The sequence below is a fragment of the Rhea americana genome, unplaced genomic scaffold (assembly GCF_003343005.1).
Source record: "Rhea americana isolate MKP2758 unplaced genomic scaffold, rheAme1 scaffold_463, whole genome shotgun sequence".
NCBI lineage: Eukaryota > Metazoa > Chordata > Aves > Rheiformes > Rheidae > Rhea > Rhea americana.
In genome coordinates, this window is record NW_028186605.1 from 43949 (window position 1) to 68882 (window position 24934).

A 24934-nucleotide genomic window follows, 5' to 3' on the forward strand; every position below is an offset into this window, starting at 1 on the left:
AATGGGAGGTTAGATAAGAAACTTGAATAAAAGAGAAGTTTGAATGGGACTAGCACATTGGATACTCACAACCACCAATCTGACTAATCTCACAAAAAATACAGYCATAGAAGTGATCCTGATACACTCATAAAGGGTGAAACCATCCTGAAATTGAGCAGGTTTTCACAGAGAGGAATATTCTCACTGTACGACCGCGTAGAAAAAAATTATATTGTAAGAGAAGAAAGAAAAACACGAGCAAAGTAGATGTTCCATGAGATAAAAAGACATGGAAGATACTAATTTATTGGCAGAAAGAGTCAAGAAAGAAGGAAATAGAATAATATTTTGGAGAATAAAATGTATTTCGAGTGCCTTTTAACAAGAACATCTAACAAAAACTAAGGATCGTTCAAATGAAAATGACAGAGGAGAAGGAATGCTTGGGGATGAAGTTATCTATAGGATAGTTTTGAATCTTCAAAGTGATGTCTCTGGGAAAGGTCAGCTGCAGTTCTTGGCTGCAGCAGATAGGTATTTCATTAGAAAGAAGGAAATACAAAGCAATGCAAGGGATTGTATTTGGTGCCCTAAATAAATTTCTGGAAATTGGGGAAGCAACAAGTGAGAAATAYCAGTGAGGGAGAAAGACAAGAGTTGAGTTTATTACAATACAGAGTAGCCACCAATACTTGTTAGCTGGTAGTAGATGATTCCTAAATATTAAAAAGGATACAACTGTGAGGCAGTCTTCAAACAGAAGCAGTTGTAACAGAAGCTGTAACTACGGTTAAGTGAGAGACATATAAAGTTATGAAAGGGCTGAGGCATATTTCTTGTGATCCCAGGGTAAAAATTTCAGGGCTCTTGCAGACTTCCAATTAACTGACTAAAGGACAGCAACTTTGCAGCCAATTTTTCTTGGATCAATTTAATATCCTACACAGATAACCAAATTGCATTAAAAAAAATGAAACATGAATGTATTTTCAAGTTACAGTAATTTGCAAAGCTAGAAGCCACTTTACTTTTGTTTATTTTAGAGCAAAAGACTTAAAACACTGTGTATTTCAATTAGTTTTTGATTGCATTAAATGAGTAAAAAGAATTTGTCTTTGAATRCACATCTTCTATATTTTAATTAAGTGCATGGTGGTTTATGTAGCTGGCCTCTGAATGTATGAAAAATACTATACTGAGTGGAAAGGGGATAGATGAAGTAATCAGGGAAGTCAGTTCCAGACTAGCACTACTAGAGAACAGAATGGGTTTAATCAGTATTTCTAGCTCTCTTCCAGCAATTTGATTTTTTAAACAAATTCTTAAAAATTCAGAGGTGAAAGGGCATACATATTTTTGGGTCCTCTGAAATGTTAAATTGAACTTAATATGAAGTATAATGCTGCCAAAATGTCCCAACATAACAGTAAATCATCTCGATTACCTAGAGAAAGTATAAAACCACAAAATTTCAAGAGATCTAGAAAACCTGGCCTGCAAGACACAACACAAGCAACTGGGCTTGTTTGCCTGTCTGTGGGCAGAGAGGACAATAATCTTCAGGTGTGTAAAAGGCTGAACTAAATCAAAAAGGAATATGCCTTATTCACATCCCCTGTGCATGACATTCACAGGCTTACATTGCATTATAGGATATTTAAGCAGGACAGCAGGGTAAACATTCCCTAAAAAGTAAGAACTTGTGGGAATAGATTGTCTAGAAAAGATGTAGAATCTCCAAGATTTTGAAGAACCACTTAGACACATATCAGCGGGAATTATCCAAGGATTCTGCCACATGGCTGAAAGAAGAATCAGATAATCTGCTGATGGTTATTTGAGACCACTTTTTCTGTTTTCTACGAAAACATTCTGAAATTGGAATAAAACCTTCTATGAACTCATTCTTTGAAAACAGGCCAACCAGGAACTACTCTAAATTTTTGCCTCTGTTTGTGAAAAAAACAGCTGACAATTTAAAACATATCCAAATCCCTCTTTTTAAATGGAACAGTAAAATTAAATTAAGTTCATAAAATGGTTTGCAGTAAATACACAAAAGGCGAATGTAAAAGTGATGTTTAAATCTGTGTACTTTCTCTCTTTTTTTATTTTTTTCTTACTTTCTGAATCCTTGTGATCAGATAACATGTTAAAACAACTGGAGGAAGACAAAAAGAAAATGCATTAGTGGATTTCCTCTCCCTGTAGTTCCTTATTTTGCTTAAAGCTGACACTTTTGTTCCAACTCTTGCAGGGAAAGGAAGTTTAGGGAGGGTGTTTATTTTCACTCTGGCAGCATTTTAAAAAGTTAAGCAGATTTTTTTCATGACAGAAAATTTATTTTCCTCTTAGATCATTTCCAAAACTTTGTTTCAACCAATGCTGCGTTAGAATTTAAGGCAGCTATAATTTTTATTTCCTTTATTGCCCCATTTGTTATCAATCAGGTTTTTAAAAAAAAATACGTACAGATTTCTTTTCTAAATACATAGTCTGATGATAAAGACAACTGTTTGAATGATAATTTATATTTATACAAACACATGATTGTATAATAAACACATTCAACATTGTGGTTTAATAATTAGCATGGTAGCACAGACTGAATGAGGTAGCAGGCTTCAAAATGCAGCTTCCTGAGAAACAAATTTTTATTTTGAGTAGCATGTCTGAGACATCACAGTTTTCTTGAAAGCTATTTGATAATCCGGAAGAATAAATAAATTCAGTGCTACTAACAGGAAACTACTGGTCTCAGTGTCAACATTCTCGGAGAGCTGTTGTCCTTACAAATATGTGTTGCAGGTATATATATGCCCAGGCTCTAGGGCATCAGTCAACAAGCAGCAGCATGCCCAAGAGAGGCCTGATCACCTAAGGAAGAAGATTATCATAATCCGAACAGAATCTTTGAGTACAGACTGCTAAATCCAAAGACCCTTCCAATGGGAAGGGAAGGATTTATCTTTGCAAGGGAAAACTCAAGAGATCTTTCTGAGAAATCACATTGCACGCAAAAAGACAAAGCCATTTCAACAGCTAGTATGCAGAATTGTGTCTGCTAAAGAATGCCATCCAGAAAAATAAAAAGATTGGTAAAACTCTGGTTGTATTCAGTATCTGACCCTGTCAGAAACAGGACAAGAAGCTACCATTCAAATGATTTTTCCCATTACAGTAATCAAAATCAAATTCAGATGCCACCACAAATCTTTGTCCAGTGGAAAAAAGCCAAACGAATCTGCTAAGAAAACACCCTGTAGGTAGATGACAGAAACCTGAAATACAACCTATGGGCACATAAAAATCCAAAATAGCTGTAAATGAAGTCTTCCTATGTAGATAAAAAATTGATACTCAATTCTAGAAGATATTTTAGAATCAAATGCAGAGAGACTTACTTAAGAATTAATGAATTGTTAACACATTAGGCCAAAAAAAAGTACATCACATTGATATCTATGAAAACTTCACAGACTTTGTTCTCTTATCCKTACAGATCTTCTCTGAGATCGTTTACAATCCAAGAACCAGATTCTGCAAAATCTATCAGAGTTTCCAGCACCAGCAAGTCAGAAATGACACTATTCTAAGCTGCAACACTCTTACCTAGGCAACTGACAAGCAGTGGTATAAAGGGAGACTGAGAAGATTTATAATTCTCCATGCACCTGTAAAGTCACCAACTACAATTTGGTGAACGTATCGCCAGCTGCTTTATCACAGGTAGCCTGCTCTCAAGATCTCAGAATCTGCTTGGTAACTGAAGGGCTGAAACAGGAACAACCTACTGACCCTGCATTACTGGATGTGCATGATGTGACTACCTAGCTACTTTTGCTAGAGGCCTTTGTCTCCTGTAAAGCATTTAAGGCCTCATCTGACTTACACCAAAATAATTTCTGGTTCTTACAAGGCAGATCTTCCAGTACCAACTGCAGCTCACTAGACAAACCTGTAAATTGCAGTCAAGTGCAATACACCAATATTACCAATGTGATGGAGGTAGCAGAGGTATCCACTGCATCTTGTTCCTCCTGAAGTGACATTTGTGATGTCAGCAAATCTTTCTTGGAAAAGACATGACTAAGTTATCCAATTTTGACTACCCAAACCAGAGATGAGTGGGTTAAAAGGGTTAATATGTGAAGATACTAAATAGTAGCAAATGAAATACAGCTTCTTCCCTAATGCATTCTCTCTTTTACACTCTTGTTTTGTGGACTTTTGTTGAACTCTCTGATGCATGCCCTATGATTCTCAGTCATAAATTCAGAGATGGATGAGAGCAGTCTACTCTGAAAATGTCAGCTGGTAGTGTTGATCCATCTTTTTTAGCTGATGGTTCATGAAAARTAGGTGTTTTCAGCAATATTCCCTTGCAGCAAAGAAAGTCAACTGCATCCTGGGCTGTATTTATAAGATTGTAGTCAGCAGGTGCAGGGAACTGATTCTTCCTCTCTGTTTGGCACTTGTGAGACTGCATCTGGAGTACTGTGTCCAGGTTTGGGGTCCCCAGTATAAGACAGATATGGCATACTGGAGCGAGTCCAGCAAAGGGCCATCAAGATATTTAGGGGACTGGAAAACACGAAGTACAAGGAGAGGTTGAGAGAGCTGGGCCTAAGGGGAGAACATATTCCTATCTACAACTAACTGATTGGAGGATATAGAAAAGATGGAACCAGACTCTTATTGGCAGAGTGACATCATGAGAGGTAATGGATATAAGTTGCAACATGGGATATTCTAATTAGATATAATGATTTTTTTTTTTCCTTTTAGGATAAGGGTGATCAAATACTGGAACAGGTTGCACAGAAGTGGTAGTTTGAATACCACCATCCTAAGAGCAACCTGATCTGACTAGACTTGCTTTGAGCTAGAAATCAGACTAGATGACTTCTGGATGCCCCTTCCAACCTGAATCATTCTATAGCTCTGTGAGTCTAAAAGTAATCAAAGAGGGTGACAACGTACGAGAGGAGTTTTGTAAGGTACTTAGAAAACCTGCTGGGCTTGCTCTTCTATGTACAGCAGAGCCAATGATAATGAAAATGTCAGCAGACTAGCTGTGCTCCACATTCAGACAAAATACCTAAGTCCACTGATAAAAGGGTCAGATCAGAAATAATGGATGACGGGTGTTATGCACAACCAGTCCAGAAGCCAGTCTGGGGCAGTTGTGAGTCACATGGCTACACAGAAAAGGCCTACAATCTTTTTTGAGGGTAACATTTAGTCAGCATCTAGGGGCCAGAGAARAACTGTCTCTTTGTAAGGCGAAACTGTAAAAAAGATGACTTTCCTTGACTAAGTAAGCCTTGGGGAAAAGCCTGCTTCATAGTTAAACATGGGCCTGCTTCTCAGACTTGTCACAGAACTAACAGCTTGGGACCAGATAGATCTTGTAGCTGCTAAATGTTCATACTCAGTTTGCATAAAATTATTGTGAAATGAGACTAAGTAGGAAAAGGTTGCTCCAAAAACTTACTTTGTAACCTCTCTCTTGTAAGTCTTTGTAAGAAATTAACCAAGCTTTGTAACAAGAAAATCCAAGAGATGAAAGCGAGTCCTATATCCAATCTGACAATGTTATCCTGTAGATCTATGGGAGCCACTGTTTGTCAAGTACGGAGGTATTTCCATGATTCCCATGCCTCCTTCTGTTGTTGGCCTTTCTTGGATGACCTGTAACCTCCCAAAATTGGCATACAGATATCAAAGCTAGGAGGAAGCCCTTTGAGGCTGGAAGTTCTCAAGACCAAAAGGAGTGGATAGTAATGGAGAAACACCTTCCCTGTGAATTTCACAGGAGATTGAACCCTTGCCTGAGATATACAAAATGTTTTTTTTTTTTTGGTTTTTTTTTGTTTGTTTTGTTTTGTTTTTTCCCTGTCTAGAAGGTTGCTCTGCAAGGGAAATCAGGTTGGAAGCCAAGATTCTCAGGTGATCTCACCAACAAGGAGCTATGAAGCCACATCAGCAAGTTAGGGCCAGGATCATGTCTGGAGATGATAACCAGAGTGAGCGACGAGAGTAAGCTAGTGCTAACCAAGCCCATAGTGATAGGCGCATCTAAGATGAAGCTGCAAAGTCATGTCCATGGCTCTGGGTCTGGATCACCATGATAAAAGGCCATGCACCAGCATGGCTGCAATGCAGCTGCAATGTATCTTAGGTGAGGGCCAAGGATGAGCACCTCAGCTTAAAAGCATCTCCTAAGGAGAGAAGGGGGGAGCCCCTGCTAAGGCTTGTTTTTCCTCACTGTAGTTCAGGTGAGCTGAACTTACATGCAGACAACTAAATGCCTAGAATGTGGCAGAGTGGGCTTCCAGCCTTGACACCTAGCCCTTGGAATGGACTTGAGCTCCAAGCGCTTGGGAATAGTATATTTTCCAGTGTGACTTTTTCACTAGACAAAAGGGTTGTGTTTCCTACAGCCTGAAGCCCTTCTGATTGAGGGAAACTGTAAATAGAGGGGGAGAAAAGAGAGGAAAGAAACAGGATATTACAAAAAGAGGAAGGTCTGCCAGAGGGCCTGGCAATATGAAAAGGATTAGAAGTAATATCTAATAAGGACACTGGCAAGGATATGAACTTCAAAAATATGTTCCAACTTAGCTAGACTGCTGAGAATGCCTTAGGGTGGTGAGCATACCTCTCACCTTAGCATATGTGCATGGTACAGAGGAGGAAAGATACAGAAGCATACTGGGCTAAAAATTCTCCAACTTAAGTTCTTCAGAACATGTGCACTGCCAACATAAATGCTCACATGGACAATCACTTGAAGAAAAAAAAAGGTATTTAGAAATGACATAAAGAATAACAGGATGATTAACAACGCTACAAAAATACAGAGCTGTTTGTGTGCAGCTGTACAGAAGGTATTTAAAATACCCAAACAATATTTAGCTAGAATCAAAGCACCTATTACAACATGGAGGCCTATATATTAGAAAGCTATCATTCTGGAATGAATATTGAGTTAACTGTACTTAACCAAATGAGAAGCATCTTCCAGCGTGATGTTGCTGATAACAATGTCAATGTGGCCTGCTGACCCGTAAAAATACTTTTTATGGATCTTTGCATCTTTATAGGATATTTACTGACACCATTGCTGACAATAGTGTATTCAGATAGGCTTGCTACAAAAATGATATAAGAAAACATGAGTGAGTTCAGAAAAAAAGCTGCAAGAATGATCAAATATCTGGAAAATCCTGAGTACAGAGAACAAATTTAAGATGCTCAAGTTATTTAATAATATTATAAGATGTTTATGACATGACTGAGCAGATCTGTAAGTAAAAGAACAACAAAAAAAGAGGCTTCTGGGTCATGAAAATCTGTTCATCATTGTTGCAGGTACAATATCCTGCAATCTCTACCTGTAGGGAAGATTTTTTAATATAGAGGGCTCTTAGCTGAAAAAGACATAATATGGACAAGGGGATCCTAGTCGGATTAAAATATTTTTAATTTAGAAATAAAATGACAATTTAAAAAATGAGGCAATTAATTATGGGAACAGTTACAATTGAGAACATTGTATTGGCTATCAAAAGAAATTCTCTTTCTGAAAAGAAATGCATTTTAGCTATTAGTTTTTGTGATGCAGCTGGCAAAACTGCAGATAGCATGACCAAAAATAACATTTGGCTGTCAGCTATATATTGCTTCAGATTTATCAGTTTATCATGAAAATGTGGCAATTTAGTATCTGCTTAAGCTATATATTTTACTTCCAAAACAAAACAAAGCAGCATGACTCATCACTTTAGCTGAGGATGTTGGATGTAATAAATTACCACAGCTGTGATCAACACATTTGGAGAAACAGCTGAAATCTCAGCTACTTCACTGCAAAATGGTAAATGACTTTTTCTTTTGATGTCCTGAGGTAGGAAAAAAAGCATTATCTGCAAGAACTGCAGTGTTTCTATTGCCCTATGCAGCATACTTCTATAGGTTTATTTGCTAAACCCTTCATTTCAAAGTAGTAAAAAATACCAGTATCTTCATACGGATAGCTAGACTTCCAGTGATGGTATCTCTTCCTCTAATAAAGAGATATCTATCACAAGTCATAGGAATCAGGAATTCTCTTTGCCAGTATATATTAAGTTTATTAAGATTATTAAGCTTATTGGTTAGTTTATTGTCTCAAACCTTTTTCAAAAAACAAACAGAGCTGTGCCTAACAGTATGATAACATGAATTTAAGCAACAAATAGCATGAGATGGAATCAAGACATAAGGGCAACTGCTGCCAGGAAAACTGAAAACTGTCCAAAGACTTCATTAAAATGTTTGCAGCACTAAAAAAAGAGGGTCCTAGAATTATAATTCAGAGGATATGTGGGGAAAAAAAAGCATATCCAGGAAATATATTTTTACGGTACACTGGAAGTAACAGAAAATAATCCATCCACTTAATGCTTTCAACGTCCTTCTCAACTGCAGTGGCACCATTTTCTTTGTCACAGACTTATTTGGTAATATCACAAAAGACACTTTTTACTCTCAATATTGAACATGTTCCAATTTTGTAGCACTTAAAGAAAATATTAAAATTCAATTTCCTAATAGAATACTAGAAGCCAGTGGATTATCCTGAGATGCTTCCAAATATAATTGAAGTGAATGAATACTATAGTTAGTACTAAAGCAGAGTAAACGTCAGAGATACATTTATAGCACATGTCATGATGCTATCAAGATAATCAGACTACTTAAAGAAGAGGAAAAATCTTTGGGATACTGCAATAACTGGTGCACAATCACTACCAAAGATAAAATGTATACTGCTGTTGCCAGTATACTTATTGTCCATGATTTCTTTATATGAACTTAAATACACCAAAAGCCTTATTTTCCAGAGATACTCAGAAACTAAATACGCTCCAGAAAATAGAATGAACATTGTTCTACTGTAGCTGCACTGCAGACTGCTCTTTTTCTGATAAACCAATCCTCCAGAATATATTTAGGGAGCACAAGACTGCTGTAAAGAGCTGAAGAATAGATTGCTCTGCTGCATCAAACTTTGTAAATATACTCCTAAGAAGGAAAAAATGGTGAATTGGGCCAAGTTCACAACACAATTCTGCACTGAACAGCACTTGACCAGGCCAGAGCTGTCGTTTCTTCTGAAAACCGTGTTTCATGGAGTGTTCTTGTAAAGAATCACAAGGCACAGAAGTCATGGTAGAAGAGGCAGTAGGATCCTACATCCCAGCATCAGTAGAAAAAGCTAAATATACGAGTGATAGTAGACAAAAAATAGAATCAAAGATACTGAAATCCCTACATCTTACTAGCTGATGAACTGCTGATATCAGAGGCCAAAAGTGACTGACTTTGAACCACTGACACTCACAAAAAGAAGTAAAAGAACAATTGTCATTTTAAAATGATTGACTGGCATCCTTGTTATGTACTTCTCCATATTTCTGAGAAACTTAATAATTAAGATACAAATAATGCCATGATTTTTGACTGAAGGAAAGAACACTCTTCCATATCAGAGKACTGTTAGAGAGGCATATGACTGAAGTTACTATACTTTAAGCTATTTCCTTTTCTGCTAAAACAGGCTTCCTATTTTATTACACAATGCTGATGCTAAATTTGACCTAGTATTTTATCTCTTTCACGCATTGCACCATACCGTAATCACCATTAACGTCCACTGAACACAATATGGGGGTTATGAACAGAAACAACAGTACTAAATAGCGACTGTAGAATGAAAAGGATACCTTACACTGAAAAAGCAAAAAGATATCATAAATATTGTACAATCTATTTTCAAAATGCCACCAGTAAATAACTGATGTATCATTTAAAATTACTTCATAATTATCAGTCATATTAAATTTATCAGTGAAATGTACTTTCTAAAACACATCATGGCTCAAAACATAAACTAAGACAGCCAGACCAATCTAACCTTAACGTTCAAAGCAGATTCATAAATTCACATTTTGGATCTTGAACAAGCGACCTACTTTTTGTCAATAGTCTATTTTGAATGTTTTTTCATCTGCAAGACCTTTATACAATACTGTTAATAAATCATTATCTCTATCAATCTGCTAGTTAAAAATGCAATTTATGTGAAACAACTTAGCATAAAAATAATAAAGAAGAGATGCAGAATCAGCAGAAGTGCTTTTAAGCCTCCAGGTAGAAAACAGGAATGTATTTATATTTTTTTCTTGAAATCAGAATTTCATATTTTTGTTAAAATACTGAACATTTGGAGAAAATCAGTTTCAGACTCTTAAACACTCTGGTTACTGTAACATCATCATGCTTAYATAATCTATTTCAATTTTGAGAAATAATTCTTCAGTGACTGCAGGGTGAGGGTGAAAAGGAGCAGAGAAAATTAATTTCTACATTAATCAGGGTAATCTAAAGTTACTGAAGTGACAATGCGTGTATTTGTTTACTCTTCATGCAATTTTCAAAACATTTAACTTTTGATAACAAACATACCCTCCTCTTGCAAAATCAGTATTCTCCTCAGTCAGGGAGAGAGGTGATTCAAGGGGATACTTTCCATTCCTATTTGAAATCACTGTATTCCTGTATTTTACAACATTCTGCTGTGGGAAAAACATTAAAGAAAACCACAAACTCAGAGAAAGATTCAGGCTGGGAGGGATTTCTGGAGATCTATAGTCCAACATCTTGTTCCAAACAGGGCTAACCTGAAAACTAGATGAGGTTGCTTGGGGCGTTTGTAGTCCAAAAATACGAATTTTACTGTCACATCACAGGCTTTGTATTCAGCATGGGATCTCTTGACTACTCTGAGCTTGCTTTGGTCTGGTTCTAGCTGTGGTAGCACTTGCCCTGTGGCCAAGCAAGGCAAGCACTGACATGCAAGTGAGGAAGTGCCCACAAGACAAGGCTGGGGAAACCTCTTGTGCCCCTCCTGGGAGATCAGCAGGCTTGAATGCCTCTCTGAAGCTTCTCTCAGCCAAATGGGGCATTCTTACCTGAGGTGTACAGTGGCAATGGCCACCCTTCTGGGGGGACACTATTGAGGTGCAGTGCTTACCTTCGTTGAGTGTAAAGCACCACCACACAGGCAGTTACTGAAGCCTGGTACAAACTCCTCACACAGCTCTTCAACACAGGAGGAAAAATAATGGTTTGTATAGAGTCTGCTTCACCTGCAGACCTGAGTATTTATACTTTCTAACAAACTTAGACAGACATTGCTGGTGGCCTTGGAAAAAGCACTTATCCCACAGCTGAGGGAAAAATTGTTTCGTGTTTCCAGGAGCTGTGCCCAAATAGTGATACCCACAGAAATGAAGTGAAACAGAGTAGCACCAGTAAGAGAGGTTCACTGCAGAATAACCCACAGCCTTAGTGATTAAGACACTCCTAATGAGAAATGCAAGATGCAATCTCAAGTCCTTTTTACATAARAAAAGACACGGAATTCAAACACAGATAGTCTTATCCATACAGCTTACAGTAAGAGGACTGCAACAGAATGTAGCAGTAACAGAATTYAGAGAAAAAAACAACAAAAACTTGTTGGAATCTCTTGAAGATTGTTGGTTTTGTTGATAAGATGATATTAGATGTAATTGCACACTTAAAACTAGAAATAAATAGAAGTTATTTTCTTTTGATTTGCCATACAAAGTTTATGTATCACAGTTATGAAACATCCTAGTGAAACAATTGAACTGGTAGCAAATCAGGTCATCCTCAGGCAGAATACAGGACAACTGTTTGTCTTACTTTTCTCGCAGAATGACCRTCAAGGCAGCTCATTGAAATATAGTATTTCTCTATTTTCCTCAGACCCATATTGACTGGATATGCATGCCAATCAGCTGAGCTTTTCTAGCTTTCTTCTATGTGATCTGTGACACAGAYCCGGGCACTTACATTCTTCCTCAGAACAATCTTGAATTTTTGGTACTGATGTGTAGACAACGTAAGGGATTGGCCACTCATCTATGTAAAAATGCTACATGTATATACAAACAGGCTTGGAGCACAAAAAATATTCTAAAAGACCATAGTCACTTTTCATTTCTCCTGCTTACTAATCTTAGGGCTATATTGAAAACAAAACAAAACAAAACAGGAAGTCCTTAGTGAAACTCTTCCATGTTCATGAAAATATTARTATAAAATGCAGTAATTTAACATTTATGAATCTACATTTCATATGTTGGTTCCAAATAACACATTTCAAACATTTTTGTCCTTCATTAAGAGCCTCAATGAAATTTATGAGATTTCTTGCCTTGAGATTCATTTCAAAACAGTTTTAAAGTATTTCAGTTCTTGCAATGAATGGTATCGTTTCACCATGTTTCACTGAAATGTTAAAATCCCACTCAATGATTTGAAACCTCATTCAATTCAATCTGCTACCTGAGTGTTGTTTCTAAAATCATCATTATACTGCCTATTTTATAAAGATAGCATCCTAGAGAACCCAGTGAACATCAACACCTGACAAACAGCTACTGATACATTGCAAAAATTTCTCAGAGCATATTTCCCACGTCTCATAATGCAAAAAAACAGAAGAGCGAGAGAAAAATTACGCTAAACACTTGTCAATGTTAAGATCACTAACTTGGTGAGTCATTAGCCCTGCAAACTATCAGCCCGGCTGCCTCAGTGGGACAAATAATGTTATGAGGCTATTTTAAATATGTGTCTTGAAATAAAATTGCTGATCTCAGGAGGTCAGAATAGTTTCCCAATTCTCTTATACATATATTGGACCTCAACCCATGGGTGATGTCCTGGYTGGTCCTCAGACCTACTTTGTCACCATGAACTTGCCTGAGGATCTGGACTTTCAGCTGATCCTGGCCACCACCACCAGGTTTGAGGAGCTTGCCTTGCTTGGGTACTGTAGGACTAAGTCCAGGTTGGCCAGGTTTGCTCCTGGCCAGCCACATTACTACCTCAGCTCCCTGTCCCTTAAGGAGCAGCTAGCTCCTGATGCGCCCCTGCGGAAATATGCGGCCATGTGGGTACAATACTTCAAACCAGTGTCTGGGAACATACATTCACCTTCCATCATTTCACTAGATATTAATGCACAGCAGTCTCATTCATAAACATTGAATTCAGTGTTTCTCTTAAGTCCTTTGGCACAGCTGTTCAGTGACAATTCAATATATTTATCTATTGATACAGCTGAAGTGGTGTTCTCTGAAAGGTTGCTCAAAGATAAAAAACAAATAAAAAAAAAGAAACAGGTGACTACATCTGTATGGTCCTATTCTCAAAGAAAGTAAGAGGAAATTAATGAATAAAATACCTAATACAAAGTATACATCTTTCAAAAACAATTATAAGAGATGTCCTTGAGGTTAAATTTGATCTGAAGTCCTAAGTATTCAGAAGTACATCCCCATGCTCTGCACTTGTGCAAAAGTAACTTGTATTACTTCTCACCAAAGCAAATCAAATTTTGCTTGTGAAAGAGATGGAAAATCAATGGTCATGCTAGCCTTTAATAAGCTAATAAAAGCTTTGATCAAAAGCAGCTTAACATTTTTAAATATGCACCTGCTTTTACCATTTCAATATATCCCAATCCTATGCAACAATGACTGACGTTTGCTATCTAATGCTAAGAATGTGATTCATCTCCTATATTTCTTGGCAGAAAAGCAGTATTAAAAGACAGACTAAAGTATATTTACTTCTCTGTGTCTGAAAACTTTCTAATGCAAAAGTACATTAACTCAAGTAGAAAAAAYACTCCTTCTGAAATTAACCCCCATTCATATGCTTAAATTTAAATATCCAGCATTTGTAAGTGTCTTAGTAAGGACCTGCACCTTCTTCTCTTTTTGGCTGGAAAAACTATCAAACAGAATAGAGGGTATATTAAGGAGTTGAGAGGGTAAAGGCTAAAGACATCTGTTTAAGAAGATCAGAGGACCTAGTGGTTCAGAGAAAGCAAAAAAAAGTTTAAAAGTTTAAAAATTCATAGAATTCTGCCTCCTTCACCTAGCTGAGTTTAATCCGTCATTGGTCTACCAGCTGTTAACACCAAAAATGCACCAATCAATACCTGCATTACACTACTTAGAGGTGTGCAGATAGATCTGAAAAAAATATTTAAATCAAAACACAAATATGACTATGCACACCTGGCTATATAACAAATTGAGTGTAATTCCCATTATCATTCTGTAACGATCACATAATTTATTGATGGAAGATGGTTGTTGCGCTAGCCATCTTGCTGGGCTCCAGTATATTATGAATCTAACCCTTCCAAACAACAGAGAGCAAGCATCAGCCATAAGATTGTAAATATTTTTGCATCTCTCCATTGCTAGGTTCTTGACCATTTTTGTAAGACCTTCAGAAGCATCATTGCTTACTGATGACTTTCCACAGAAGTTAATGGCATTTAGCAGATAATATATATCTGCAGAAAAAAACAGCTAGCACTATGTCTATCCTAACTACTGACTTCTGTATTTTCTTTACCCCACTGATTTTACCTATTGACAGTGTGTCCAGTAATACACTTTCCTAATTCCAGCAGACATACTAATGCATTTCCAACACTTATAAGAAAAAGCAACCAAGAATAAAAACAACACTTGGACCCTCACAGCAGTGCTCAAGAAGCTAAGAGCTCAGATGTTCTTGAATAACAGATACCTTGATGCCTACTATGTATTATGCTCTTTGGTTACGGCCCGCTCAAATCATTCTGGCAGCCAAGGCCTGGGCACAGCAACCAGTCTTAACTGTCTTCTCCTGAGTCACCAGGGGCCGTGGAACCATCATATCAGCCCCATGTCACTGGAGACTCCCCATCCTGGAGTGGCACTACTCCCACATGGCTGGCAGCAGTTGCCTTCTGCCTGTAATTTGTCTTACTGCAACTAATTTGGAGATATTCTAGCCTACATTTTCAAGAGAAGAGTATGAGGCAATATACACAGGAAAATGTGTTCCTTATATGTGATCAGTTACAAAACCTATTGATGCACTGCATGCAGCTCATGGAGYGAGAAGTGAAAACTTATAAATAATGACACTTCCACAACCTCTGTGAAAATAATGCCTTGTGCAGACATTGCATCTAATCATCAAGGCTTCTGTTAGCTGTAAAATGTTTTCCTTAAGACTATTCAAATGTCTCACAGCAGCTTCAGCCACTCTGCAACCCAAATGCCCAGCAGAATGAGGCTAGCCCTAGGACCACATAACACCTACTAAAGGTACAGTCTCTTCATTTACTCTTTCTCCCTTCTAAAGTATTGGTGGTGGATCTCGAAAACCTTGATTTAAAGTGGCTGCAGGTATTTGTGAGACTACCCCCAGGCACAACAGTTAAGGTCAGCAGGGACATATCAGACATACATTTGAATGCATCATATACAGCAACAGCAATGTGTCCATAAAGGCTCTGTTTTCTGACTCTTAACAACTCGGAGAAGTTTGAGTTTGGTGACCTTCAGAGAAAAATGCACCTATCTTCCTTACTACTTGATGTACTAATTTGTATTTCAAATCCTTTTTAATGAAATACCTATCTGTCAGGATGATAGGCACCGTACAGAACTTGCAAACAGAAAAAGAACTATATAAAGCAATCAGAGAAGCGTTTTATTCAGCTGCTACAGTAAATGACAGATAGTCTCATTATGCAATTCCCCTAGCTCTTATTAATGCACCTGACCCTTAGAACTACATCACATGTTTCATCAGTACTGTAGTTTGAAATACTTGAAAAACAGTGCAGTAATGCCTATGGCAATGAGTTCACAGTACTGTTCTTGAGCATAAAGAACTGATGATTCCCAAAGCATAAATATACATCTCACAACTTACCCAATAAGGACAAAAAAAGAGTGTGTGTGAAAACAGAGTTGATAGAGCAGCTTTAGTTTCCATTATCATAAAACATTTTCATAAAAAGAATAGAAGAAAACATGCATATGGCAACATGAATAATTGTAATATCTTCTTAAATTCTGACGGTAATTGTGCAAAATCCTCTTCAAGAGACTTTGCACACTTTTTAAGTAACCTTCAGTAACTCAGTAAGTGTTCTTCCATTGGCAGACTAGATTATACAGTGAGGGATGGGGGAATAACGGAAAAACAGCAAAACAAATCCAAACATGATAGTGACTTCACCTGCTGTCGCTTCTCAAATTCTAACTTGATACGGGATTTGATGCAGTTGCATGTGTCCTGATAGGTCTGCTGCAGCGCAAGCTCCATGAGATGTTTGTGGTATGCTCCTGCCAAGTTTCCGCAGATAAAAATGATTACATTTGCCAGTACCTAGGGGTTTAGAAAAGAAAAAGAGCAAGTATCAGGGAATTTATTTAAACAAGTTAGCAGAATATAGCTTTTGTTTGAAGTTTATCTCCAGTAAAGATTCACCTTTCACAAAGCTTTCATAATAAGAGACAAAACCCCAGAGATACCACTATAATTTTGGATGAAATAAGAATGTTGATGAACCAACGTTTACCTATTTMATGAGGTATACCTTTTCTGAAAAAGAAATTCAGTTCATGCTCTATATCCACTGCTGAGTATTAATTAGGTAGGAACATGATTTACTGGTGCTAAATGATAGTTTTGGCTCCTAATAGCACCATCAGAAGCCAAGTCAAGCTCTTTTGGCAAAACACCTTCTTCTGCAGTGCCATGTGAACAGCCTGACCAGCATTTTATCTCAGCCTGACCCACTACTATCCTACAGCCAGCTATAAATATTAACATTGGTGATAGTAAGCAATCACTTAAGGAAGTGAGATTTATCTCTCTGCTGCAATACACTGTTACCTACTACAAAGATTTGCCTAAAACACAAAGCTAAATCAATAAAATTGAGGTTCAACATCAGATGCTCAGTGAGCACAACAACATAGGAACATAAGAATTAAGTTCGTTTAAAGAATTCTTTTATTTATTGATTGTATGGAACACTGTAGAGGCAGTAAAGAGAGGAGGGAGGCAGTTCTTTCCTGTACTTCTAACTGCAAGAAAGACAGMATACTGCTTGGGGATGCTAGCACTTTCAACTATCTCCATTTTATTGCTAAAAAGAAAGACACCTGGTTAACAACCCTCAGTGAATTAGAGCAAGAACAGCACATCAGAGAAATGAAACCAATTCTTAATTCAGTAAAAAAGATCATACTGCAAGAGAATTGAGGCCGAGATCCAGCTGCATGGTGGTCAGCTGGGGTCCATGCCCATAAGGCCATTAGTGCACCATACAGCCTGGATGACAAGGACTACACCACGTGGTGCTCGTAATCTGGAAGGCAGGGAGGAAGAAGGGAAGCTACAATATCATCAATCCTCCACAGTTAATCCAATAATGAGATTTATGGTAGACTTCCACAGTGATCATTCATGGTCTTTTTGATATTCCTGCTTATCAGATATTCTTTTGTGTACTGCTAGTAGTGAAAGAGCCAGTGATGTCAAAAAAAGACAGTGGTTGAAAGAAAAGAGATGGGTCTTCTTATTAACGGAAGTCYTTATTTACTTACAAAAGTTATAAGAAGTTTCAATGCTTCTTTTATAAATGCACATTTTAAAATTAAAGATTTAAAGAAATGTTTTTATTTCCCTCAGAAACAATAACATCATTACAGATGATAYCTGTTTCTCCGTCTGCAACTGTTTGAAGTCAAATCTCATGGTTCCCCAGAGCTAAAAGCAGGAACTATTCAACTTTGATCAATATTTTTCAGTTTGATAAAACATTTCTTACCCTAAAAATTTAAGATTATGGTATTATCACATCTCTGAAAAAAACACTGAGTTTTTAAAGTTTTCTAAAATATATATATTTCTAAATATATTCTAGTCTATATTTCTAAAATATATATATACATAAAATATACAATTAAAACATAAAAAAGGATAAAATTGTACATTTCTCATCTTCTCCAAAGAACTTCTATTACTAAGCAGAGAGATATAATTTAAAGTACAGAGAATAATTTAGCCAATAATTTGAAAAATTATACCTTATCTTTGTATTGGGCACATAAGAGATGATGGCAGAATGAAAAACAGTTTAACTCAAAATCTTTCTATATTTCTTTATTTGTAAATCACAGCTGCTTGATTCTGCTTGGATGTCAGTAATGGCATGGTACTCTCAGTAGGCACAGATGAGTGAGCAAGGATTCCTGGGAGAGACTACAGTGCAGGGGTAGTGCGTTCCATTTGCCCAAAACAGCTACTATTTTATGAAATGCAATCATGAAATTGAACAAATACCTGAAAATAGAGATTTCTGGGCACAGAAAACACCAGGAATACAACCAATTCAACTAAAGAAAATAATGTGATAGCTAGATGGAAGAGTAAATTATGAGTATCACCTTCACAGCCATACAAAAACAGATTACAGTTTTATGACTGAACCAGCTCAAGGGAGAAAGTAGGTGGAAACAAGTGACTGATAGGCAAGGCAGCTAATTAACCAGGCTTGGCAGATTCTTAATGGTGTAATTCAGTCCACACGAATCTCTGTGTTGGCTTCCAGTACCTGAATTAGGGTACCCAAAGGCAGGTCAGATCAGCCATTCCTAGATTTACTGTAGCTGTAACATAATCATATGAGGGATTATCTAGAGACCAAATCTTTTTGGCCAGCATGGAGTTCATTCAGAAATRTGTGACAGATATTAGAGCAATTTTCCAAGAAATGGTTGAACTGGTTTCTAACTCATCCTCAGACCGACAGATTTCTGCTTGCTCTCTGGTGCTGCTACAGCGACTATTTCTGTATCTGTCCCTGAAGAGTTATTKAGTGAGACATATGAAGGTTATAGAGTGTCCAATGGAAAATATAATAAATATGATTAAATTAAAAAATATATACCTCTTGCTTAAGTATTCCCTTCTCCTAAGTCTTGCGTTTTTTTTCTGAACAGTGCTCCGTGGCGTCAACAAATGGACTGAAGAAGAGCATTCTCATAGGCATTCTCCTAGGAGGAATAGGTTCAAATTTTCTGGACTGAGGAAAACTTAAACCTGTTTCACACTTCCAGAACAAGTGCTCTAACTAATATGTAATTGTGCAAAAAGATTCTTCCTATTCCATGATACCCCTGCGAAGTAATCCTAGGTACGCGAAGCACCATACAGCACCTCTAGTTGCTTAAGGATCTTGGTCATGCCTGATCTCTGTTCCTTCTCTTTTGATCTACAGAAATCTGTATGCATCTCCAGGCAATGGGGCATTGACTGATTAACTGACAAAATAGACTGTATCTAAAAGCAAACRGAGACAAAGTAGCTATGACTAATTTCTCAAGACAGTGAAGTCAATTGAGTTGCTCAAAATAATTATTGTATTATATAGATTACACAGTGGTGCTGCATTTTGCTAGTTCAGCTGATGAAAGCTGCATACAAAGGTGCATGCAGAGAAGGAAGTACTATATTATACATAGGAATAAAGAATTATAATACAGGCTGCTGATGCTAAAGGATAAATTATTTGTTAAACATCTGCATAACTGTTGTTTGACTACTGATTATAAAAATCAAAGTTCTCTACAGAGTTTCTCCAACTGGAAAAGCACCAATTGCTGTGTTATTTTGTCATATTTATTCTGCCATTTTAGATACTGTTCAGATCCTTCCTGAAATTCTTACATGAACAGAATTTTTAGAAAAAATTWCTTTAATAACCTTTTAAATAGCTAAATTCCAGTTTTTCTCTGAATAAAACAAACCTGAAGAAATGGAGTGGAGAAGACGAACTATAATTTATGACATCTGCATGGAAACTAACGGGTGGAAAAAGAATTCTTGTATCATTGCCAAGGTCCAACTTCTTTGGTTCTGTGAAGATGAACAGTATCTCTCCATATTTGATCTATATTTTGATGCTCTGTGGTGTGACTAGTCAAGTTAGGGAACAAGTTAAGGTCTGTATTTTTTTTGGATATRCAAAGTTTTAGACTCAGGCAAAATTCAGCCAGAAAGAAGAATACTGGGCACACTTAAAAGCTGAAAAGCAGCATTTAAAAAGGAAATGCTTAGTAACAGTTCATATTATTTGCTCTCCTGGACAGTATGCACTATGACAAATTCCATTATTTTAGTATATGTATTCAGAAGGTTCTCCAAGTTTTCCATGGAATGCTGTTGCCCATGATGCTCTGGCAACATGGCTGTTGTTGGCTTGTGTTTTTCATGCTTCCAGAGGACAGAGGTCCAAAGTTGGAGTTCTAATGTTCTAGTGCACTTCAACATTAGCAATATCTATAGCTGTGCGATGACTAAGAGGAAGGATCATGGCCTACAGAATGCCAAATGGGAGATGGTTTGTCCGTAAGGGAACTGCCCTTTCAAAAACTGGGTAGTTCAGTGAGTAGCAAAATTAATGAAGTCTAGATTCCTATGGATTTATATCCTTTCATCTCTTTATTTCCTTATTTACACAATAATCCAAACTCTTCAAATAGACAAAGTAAAATTATGTTATAATTGGCCTAGAATTAGTAATCAAGTGCTCATAGGCCCAGCAGCTGCTGTCAGATCATGCTGAAAACTGGCTTTTGCCTACATTTGCCTTAGTGAAGGCACTAATTTTGGGGTCTCTGTGGTGAAAGTACTTGTCTTTTATAAATAAATGAAGGGAAGTCATAATCCTTCTCAATTCTGTCTCTGTTTCAAAGTTGATGGTATCAGTCCAGGATTAATCAAAAAGTCACTTGGGAGCACAGCATGACAGGTGGAAGGACAGACAGAATATGGACAGAGTAATGGCAGAGTTATTTCCCTAGGAAATAAAAATAAGAAATATTTTCTCTAATTACTGTGACATAACATTTTGAAAAGTAAAAGCTATTTAAGTCTTCATATATTCAGTGAAGACCACAATAAGAACACACAACAAATAAACAGAACCAGGAAGCTCCGGTATCCACAGACCCTTGTTCTATATCAAGTATAGTCTCAAACATTTTTCAAAAAGTTCAAGAAGAAAAAAAAATTGCAATTCTGCAAGAAACATCTCAATTAAAAAAAAAAAGAAAAGAAAAAAACAAGATTCACATCAAATAAATCAAAATTAACAGTTTGAGTTATTATTCCAGCCATCAAACTGCTCTATATTTTCAGTCCTACAATAAACTTGTATGTGAAAAAAGTCCCTTTCTGGATGTTGATTTGACATTATTTGGTTTTTAAAAGATAGAAAGTTGTAAATTTGTGACTATGCCACAATGTGTTCTAATTTGTACGTGTAATTCTCTTTGCAGCCTTTGCAATCAGAGCATTGGGTGTATGAGCGAGATACTCCTTTTCTGTAATATTTATGCCATTTGATGTGATTTTCTTTTCATTATTATTATAGACTGAGATTTCTAATAGCTCCAGGATGTTCTGTGGAATGTCTGGATTCATTTTATTCAGCTCTGCGTGTACACAGAGCCTTTCTATATGCCAGTGTGGATGAAAGCAGATCATAAACTGTAAATTCTTGAATCAAAACCCAAGAGAAATACACTAAAAATAAGAATCAGAATTATTGTCTGTTTCAATCATTCCTGTGTAATACACTTACTCAATACTGGTGATCTAATCAATGATATGTCATATTTTTAATATAAAATATTTGTACACTGTTGTCAGAATATAACTCCTGCTCTCTTCATTCATTTCAGAAGGAATAAGCCAGCCATTGCACTCCTCTTTCTGCCTGTAGACAGACAGGTTCTTTCTGTGATTGCATCTCCCTGATGGATCATCTTAATTTTTTATTTTATTAAAAGAAAACCTTTCAAACACACTTGATTATACAATTAATTGTAAGAAAACAAAAAAAGTAAAGAATTTCAAACCTATTCAGACCTATATATTTAGATAAAAGTAGAAGTAACTCTGGCTTGTATTTCAGAAGCAGAATTTGTGAACAGCTTAAAAACTAAAGTGTTATCCCAAAAGAGTGAAATTTATTTTTAGGTTCTGGATCTGATACAGGAATGATTACTGAATTGCTATAAAAATGGCATAAAATTTAAACAGTTAATAAAAAACATCTATGGGATAATGCATCAGTCTACAATGTATACCAGAAGTAGATCCATGTTCAATTGTTGAGATACGTTCATTTTTTTCAAATAAATTAATCCGCTTCACAAAAAAAACTAAAATCTTTAGTATAAATATATTTACTTATAGGCCCAGTAATCTGCTGCGAAGGCAAATGTGTAACAGCAAATTACTCTTCTCTGTTCCTCAGCAGGAATACTATTAGGATCTCTCCACTATTTACCAGTTTCCAAGAAATTTGTATGTCTAAACATCTCTGCTTTTGGCAAGTTTTGCAGAAATTGAGCAATAGCCTGAAAAGTCACCAGGAGAAGAAAGGATGAACAGATAAATGAACTGATAATCACGTAAACTTTGTTTCTTAAATAATTGAGGCTAAATATAATGTAATGAAATTAGGCAGTTTACTAGCACCCTAAATACAAATAATTTCCTACARCCTCAGTCTCACTGTGCTCATTTTGTTCTTTTTTCCAGGTTTCCTTGGTCAGGGTAAAGAGTCTCCATGTCATTGCTGCTTTTTTCTTCTTCAAATACATCAGCAGCAAGAGGAGGACCAGGGAAAATGAGGGCCCGCTACCGGATGGGGTGGGGGCCCTGGTGAGAAGGGATACAGAGAAGGCAGAATTATTGAATGCTTTCTTTGCTTCAGTCTTCACTGAAGAATATGTAGTTTATTCTTTCCGAACCAAATTAAATACTTTCTTTGTCCTGAGAAACTGTGATATTGTTGACTCTTGATAGAACTTAYTTGACACCAGAAGTTTGAGCTTTAAGGTTTCAGGAGACTAAATGTTTCCTGTTAGATGTCTTCTAATTAAGAATTAATCTGAATGCTGATTGGAGATCTCAAAAGAGCTTAAATAGATAATCAACATCCTAAAAACATTACAAATGCATATAGGACTGTCATTATTAAAAATTCTGTCTGGGAACATTTGGAAATTAGTTTAAGCCAATTCCATAGATCATAATTTTTCCCTATTTTATACCCTATTATTGTTATTGTCCATTTTGCTCTATTTCCTCTTCCCTGAAAACCATAATCAGAGACCACTGTATCCTGACACTGGCTGCCAAATTATAAATAATGATCTTCATAAAGATTTGTCTTACTCATCAGACAAGCATACTGAAGACTTGAGGAATATTTCCTCGAAAAAGGCTTTGCTAGTTCATTATGAATGCTGACAGAGAAAAATAGTAACTAAGAAAAAGATGATTATAGAAATCATCTTTTAATTTAGGTATCATATAAAATAGTATTTTGTAATATCTAACTGCTGAATTCCTGTTAATTAAATTAGAACATGTATATATTAATTGTCAACAGTCTCCAGTGGGATAGAAAAATTTAGAATAATGAGTATATTTTCATATAGAAATTTATTCATATAATGCTAACCTGTCCATTGATTTTAATTTCATTGTGTATTGATAYCTGAGAGTGTGTAGCACATATAGTACGTAGCATAGTGTATTKACACCTGAGTCTGTAGTATGTAGTGTAATTTATGCACAATACGAACTACCATTATAGCTCTTGCAAAAGGAGTGAGAGAGTGGGAAGCAATCTGAAAACATTATCATTACATTTAAGGGTAATCTCATTTCCAGTTAGACATGTCACAAGTTAATATATTAGTAAAGAATGCAGAAAAAAATACGCTTAATGCTTGTTTTCTGAGTACATTCTATGGTTTTAAATTCAAGAAGAACAGAAGTTTTTGATTTCTTTCTATTTCTCTTCATCAGTAATAAAAGGAAAATAATTCAGGGCTATGAAACACTTTAAAAGAAATTAACTCAAGTATTCCTATAYGGGTTCCAAAGTTTAACATACTGTAATTGATGAATTAAAATTGATTCAATTTTCTGAAAATCTTTTGCAACTGTACATTTAATTGTTGGCTATTCTATTTAATAGATGAGTATTATATCCTGTCTAATTAAATCATGAAATGTGAATATTTCTTCCATTGAAATGTGAATATGCAACATCTGTATGAAACCTTAAGTACATATAAAATAAAAGCTAGCAGGTATGTGCTGCACTTAGCCATCAAACTGCTTTCATACTGATATCTACCATTTACTACCTTAAACATCAGAACTGTGAACSAGAACTGGATGCTGGAATGCTAGAAATCTGCCTGTGTGCTTCTGAAAAACAAAATATAAACTCTAGGATTTAGATTAATCCAAAAATGGACGAAGGAAGAAACCTGGCAGATTTGTCTACAGAAAAAGAGACACCATTTGCTAACCAAAATTAAAGGACAGATTATGCAAAACATAAGTATTCTGAGGGGAAATGTTAAAGACATCCTGTCTTCTCTTACATTACTGCCTGCAGAGTTATCCCAAACTCTGACTTGCCTAAGAATCCAGGATATAAGATCCAAAATCATCATAGAATCAGCAGGGTTGGAAGGGACCTCTGGAGATCACCTAGTCCAATCTCCCTGCTCAGCAGGGTCACCTAGAGCATGTTAGACAGGRTTGCATACAGGTGGGTGTTGARTATCTCCAAAGAAGGAGACTCCACAACCTCTCTGGGCAACCTGKKCCAGTGCTCTGTCACTCTCACAGCGAAGAAATTCCCCCTCACATTCAAGCAGAACTTCCTGTGCTTCAGTTTCTGCCCCTTGCCTCTTGTCCTGTCACAMGGGACAACTGAMAAGAGTTTGTCCCCATCCCCTTCACACCCTCCCTTCAGGTRCTTGTACACATTGATAAGATCCCCCTCAGTCTTCTCTTCCCCAGGATAAAGAGGCCCAGCTCTTGCAGCTATTCCTCGTAGGGCAGGTGCTCCAGCCCTCTGATCATCATTGTAGCTCTACGCTGGACTCTCTCCAGTAGC

The 24934-nt window shown here is 36.6% G+C and overlaps 1 protein-coding gene across 1 annotated transcript in view; it reads right to left on the minus strand.

The window, feature by feature from the left end:
- The window catches only part of LOC146589365 (adenylate cyclase type 2-like), a gene marked incomplete at its 3' end in the record, with an annotated part of 166108 nt that overhangs the window by 41190 nt on the left and 99984 nt on the right, over nt 1–24934 (minus strand). The window contains exon 4 of the mRNA XM_085316348.1: nt 16165–16314. Within this exon, the coding sequence (XP_085172474.1) occupies nt 16165–16314 (150 nt within the window). The remainder of the gene's footprint in view (nt 1–16164; nt 16315–24934) is intronic.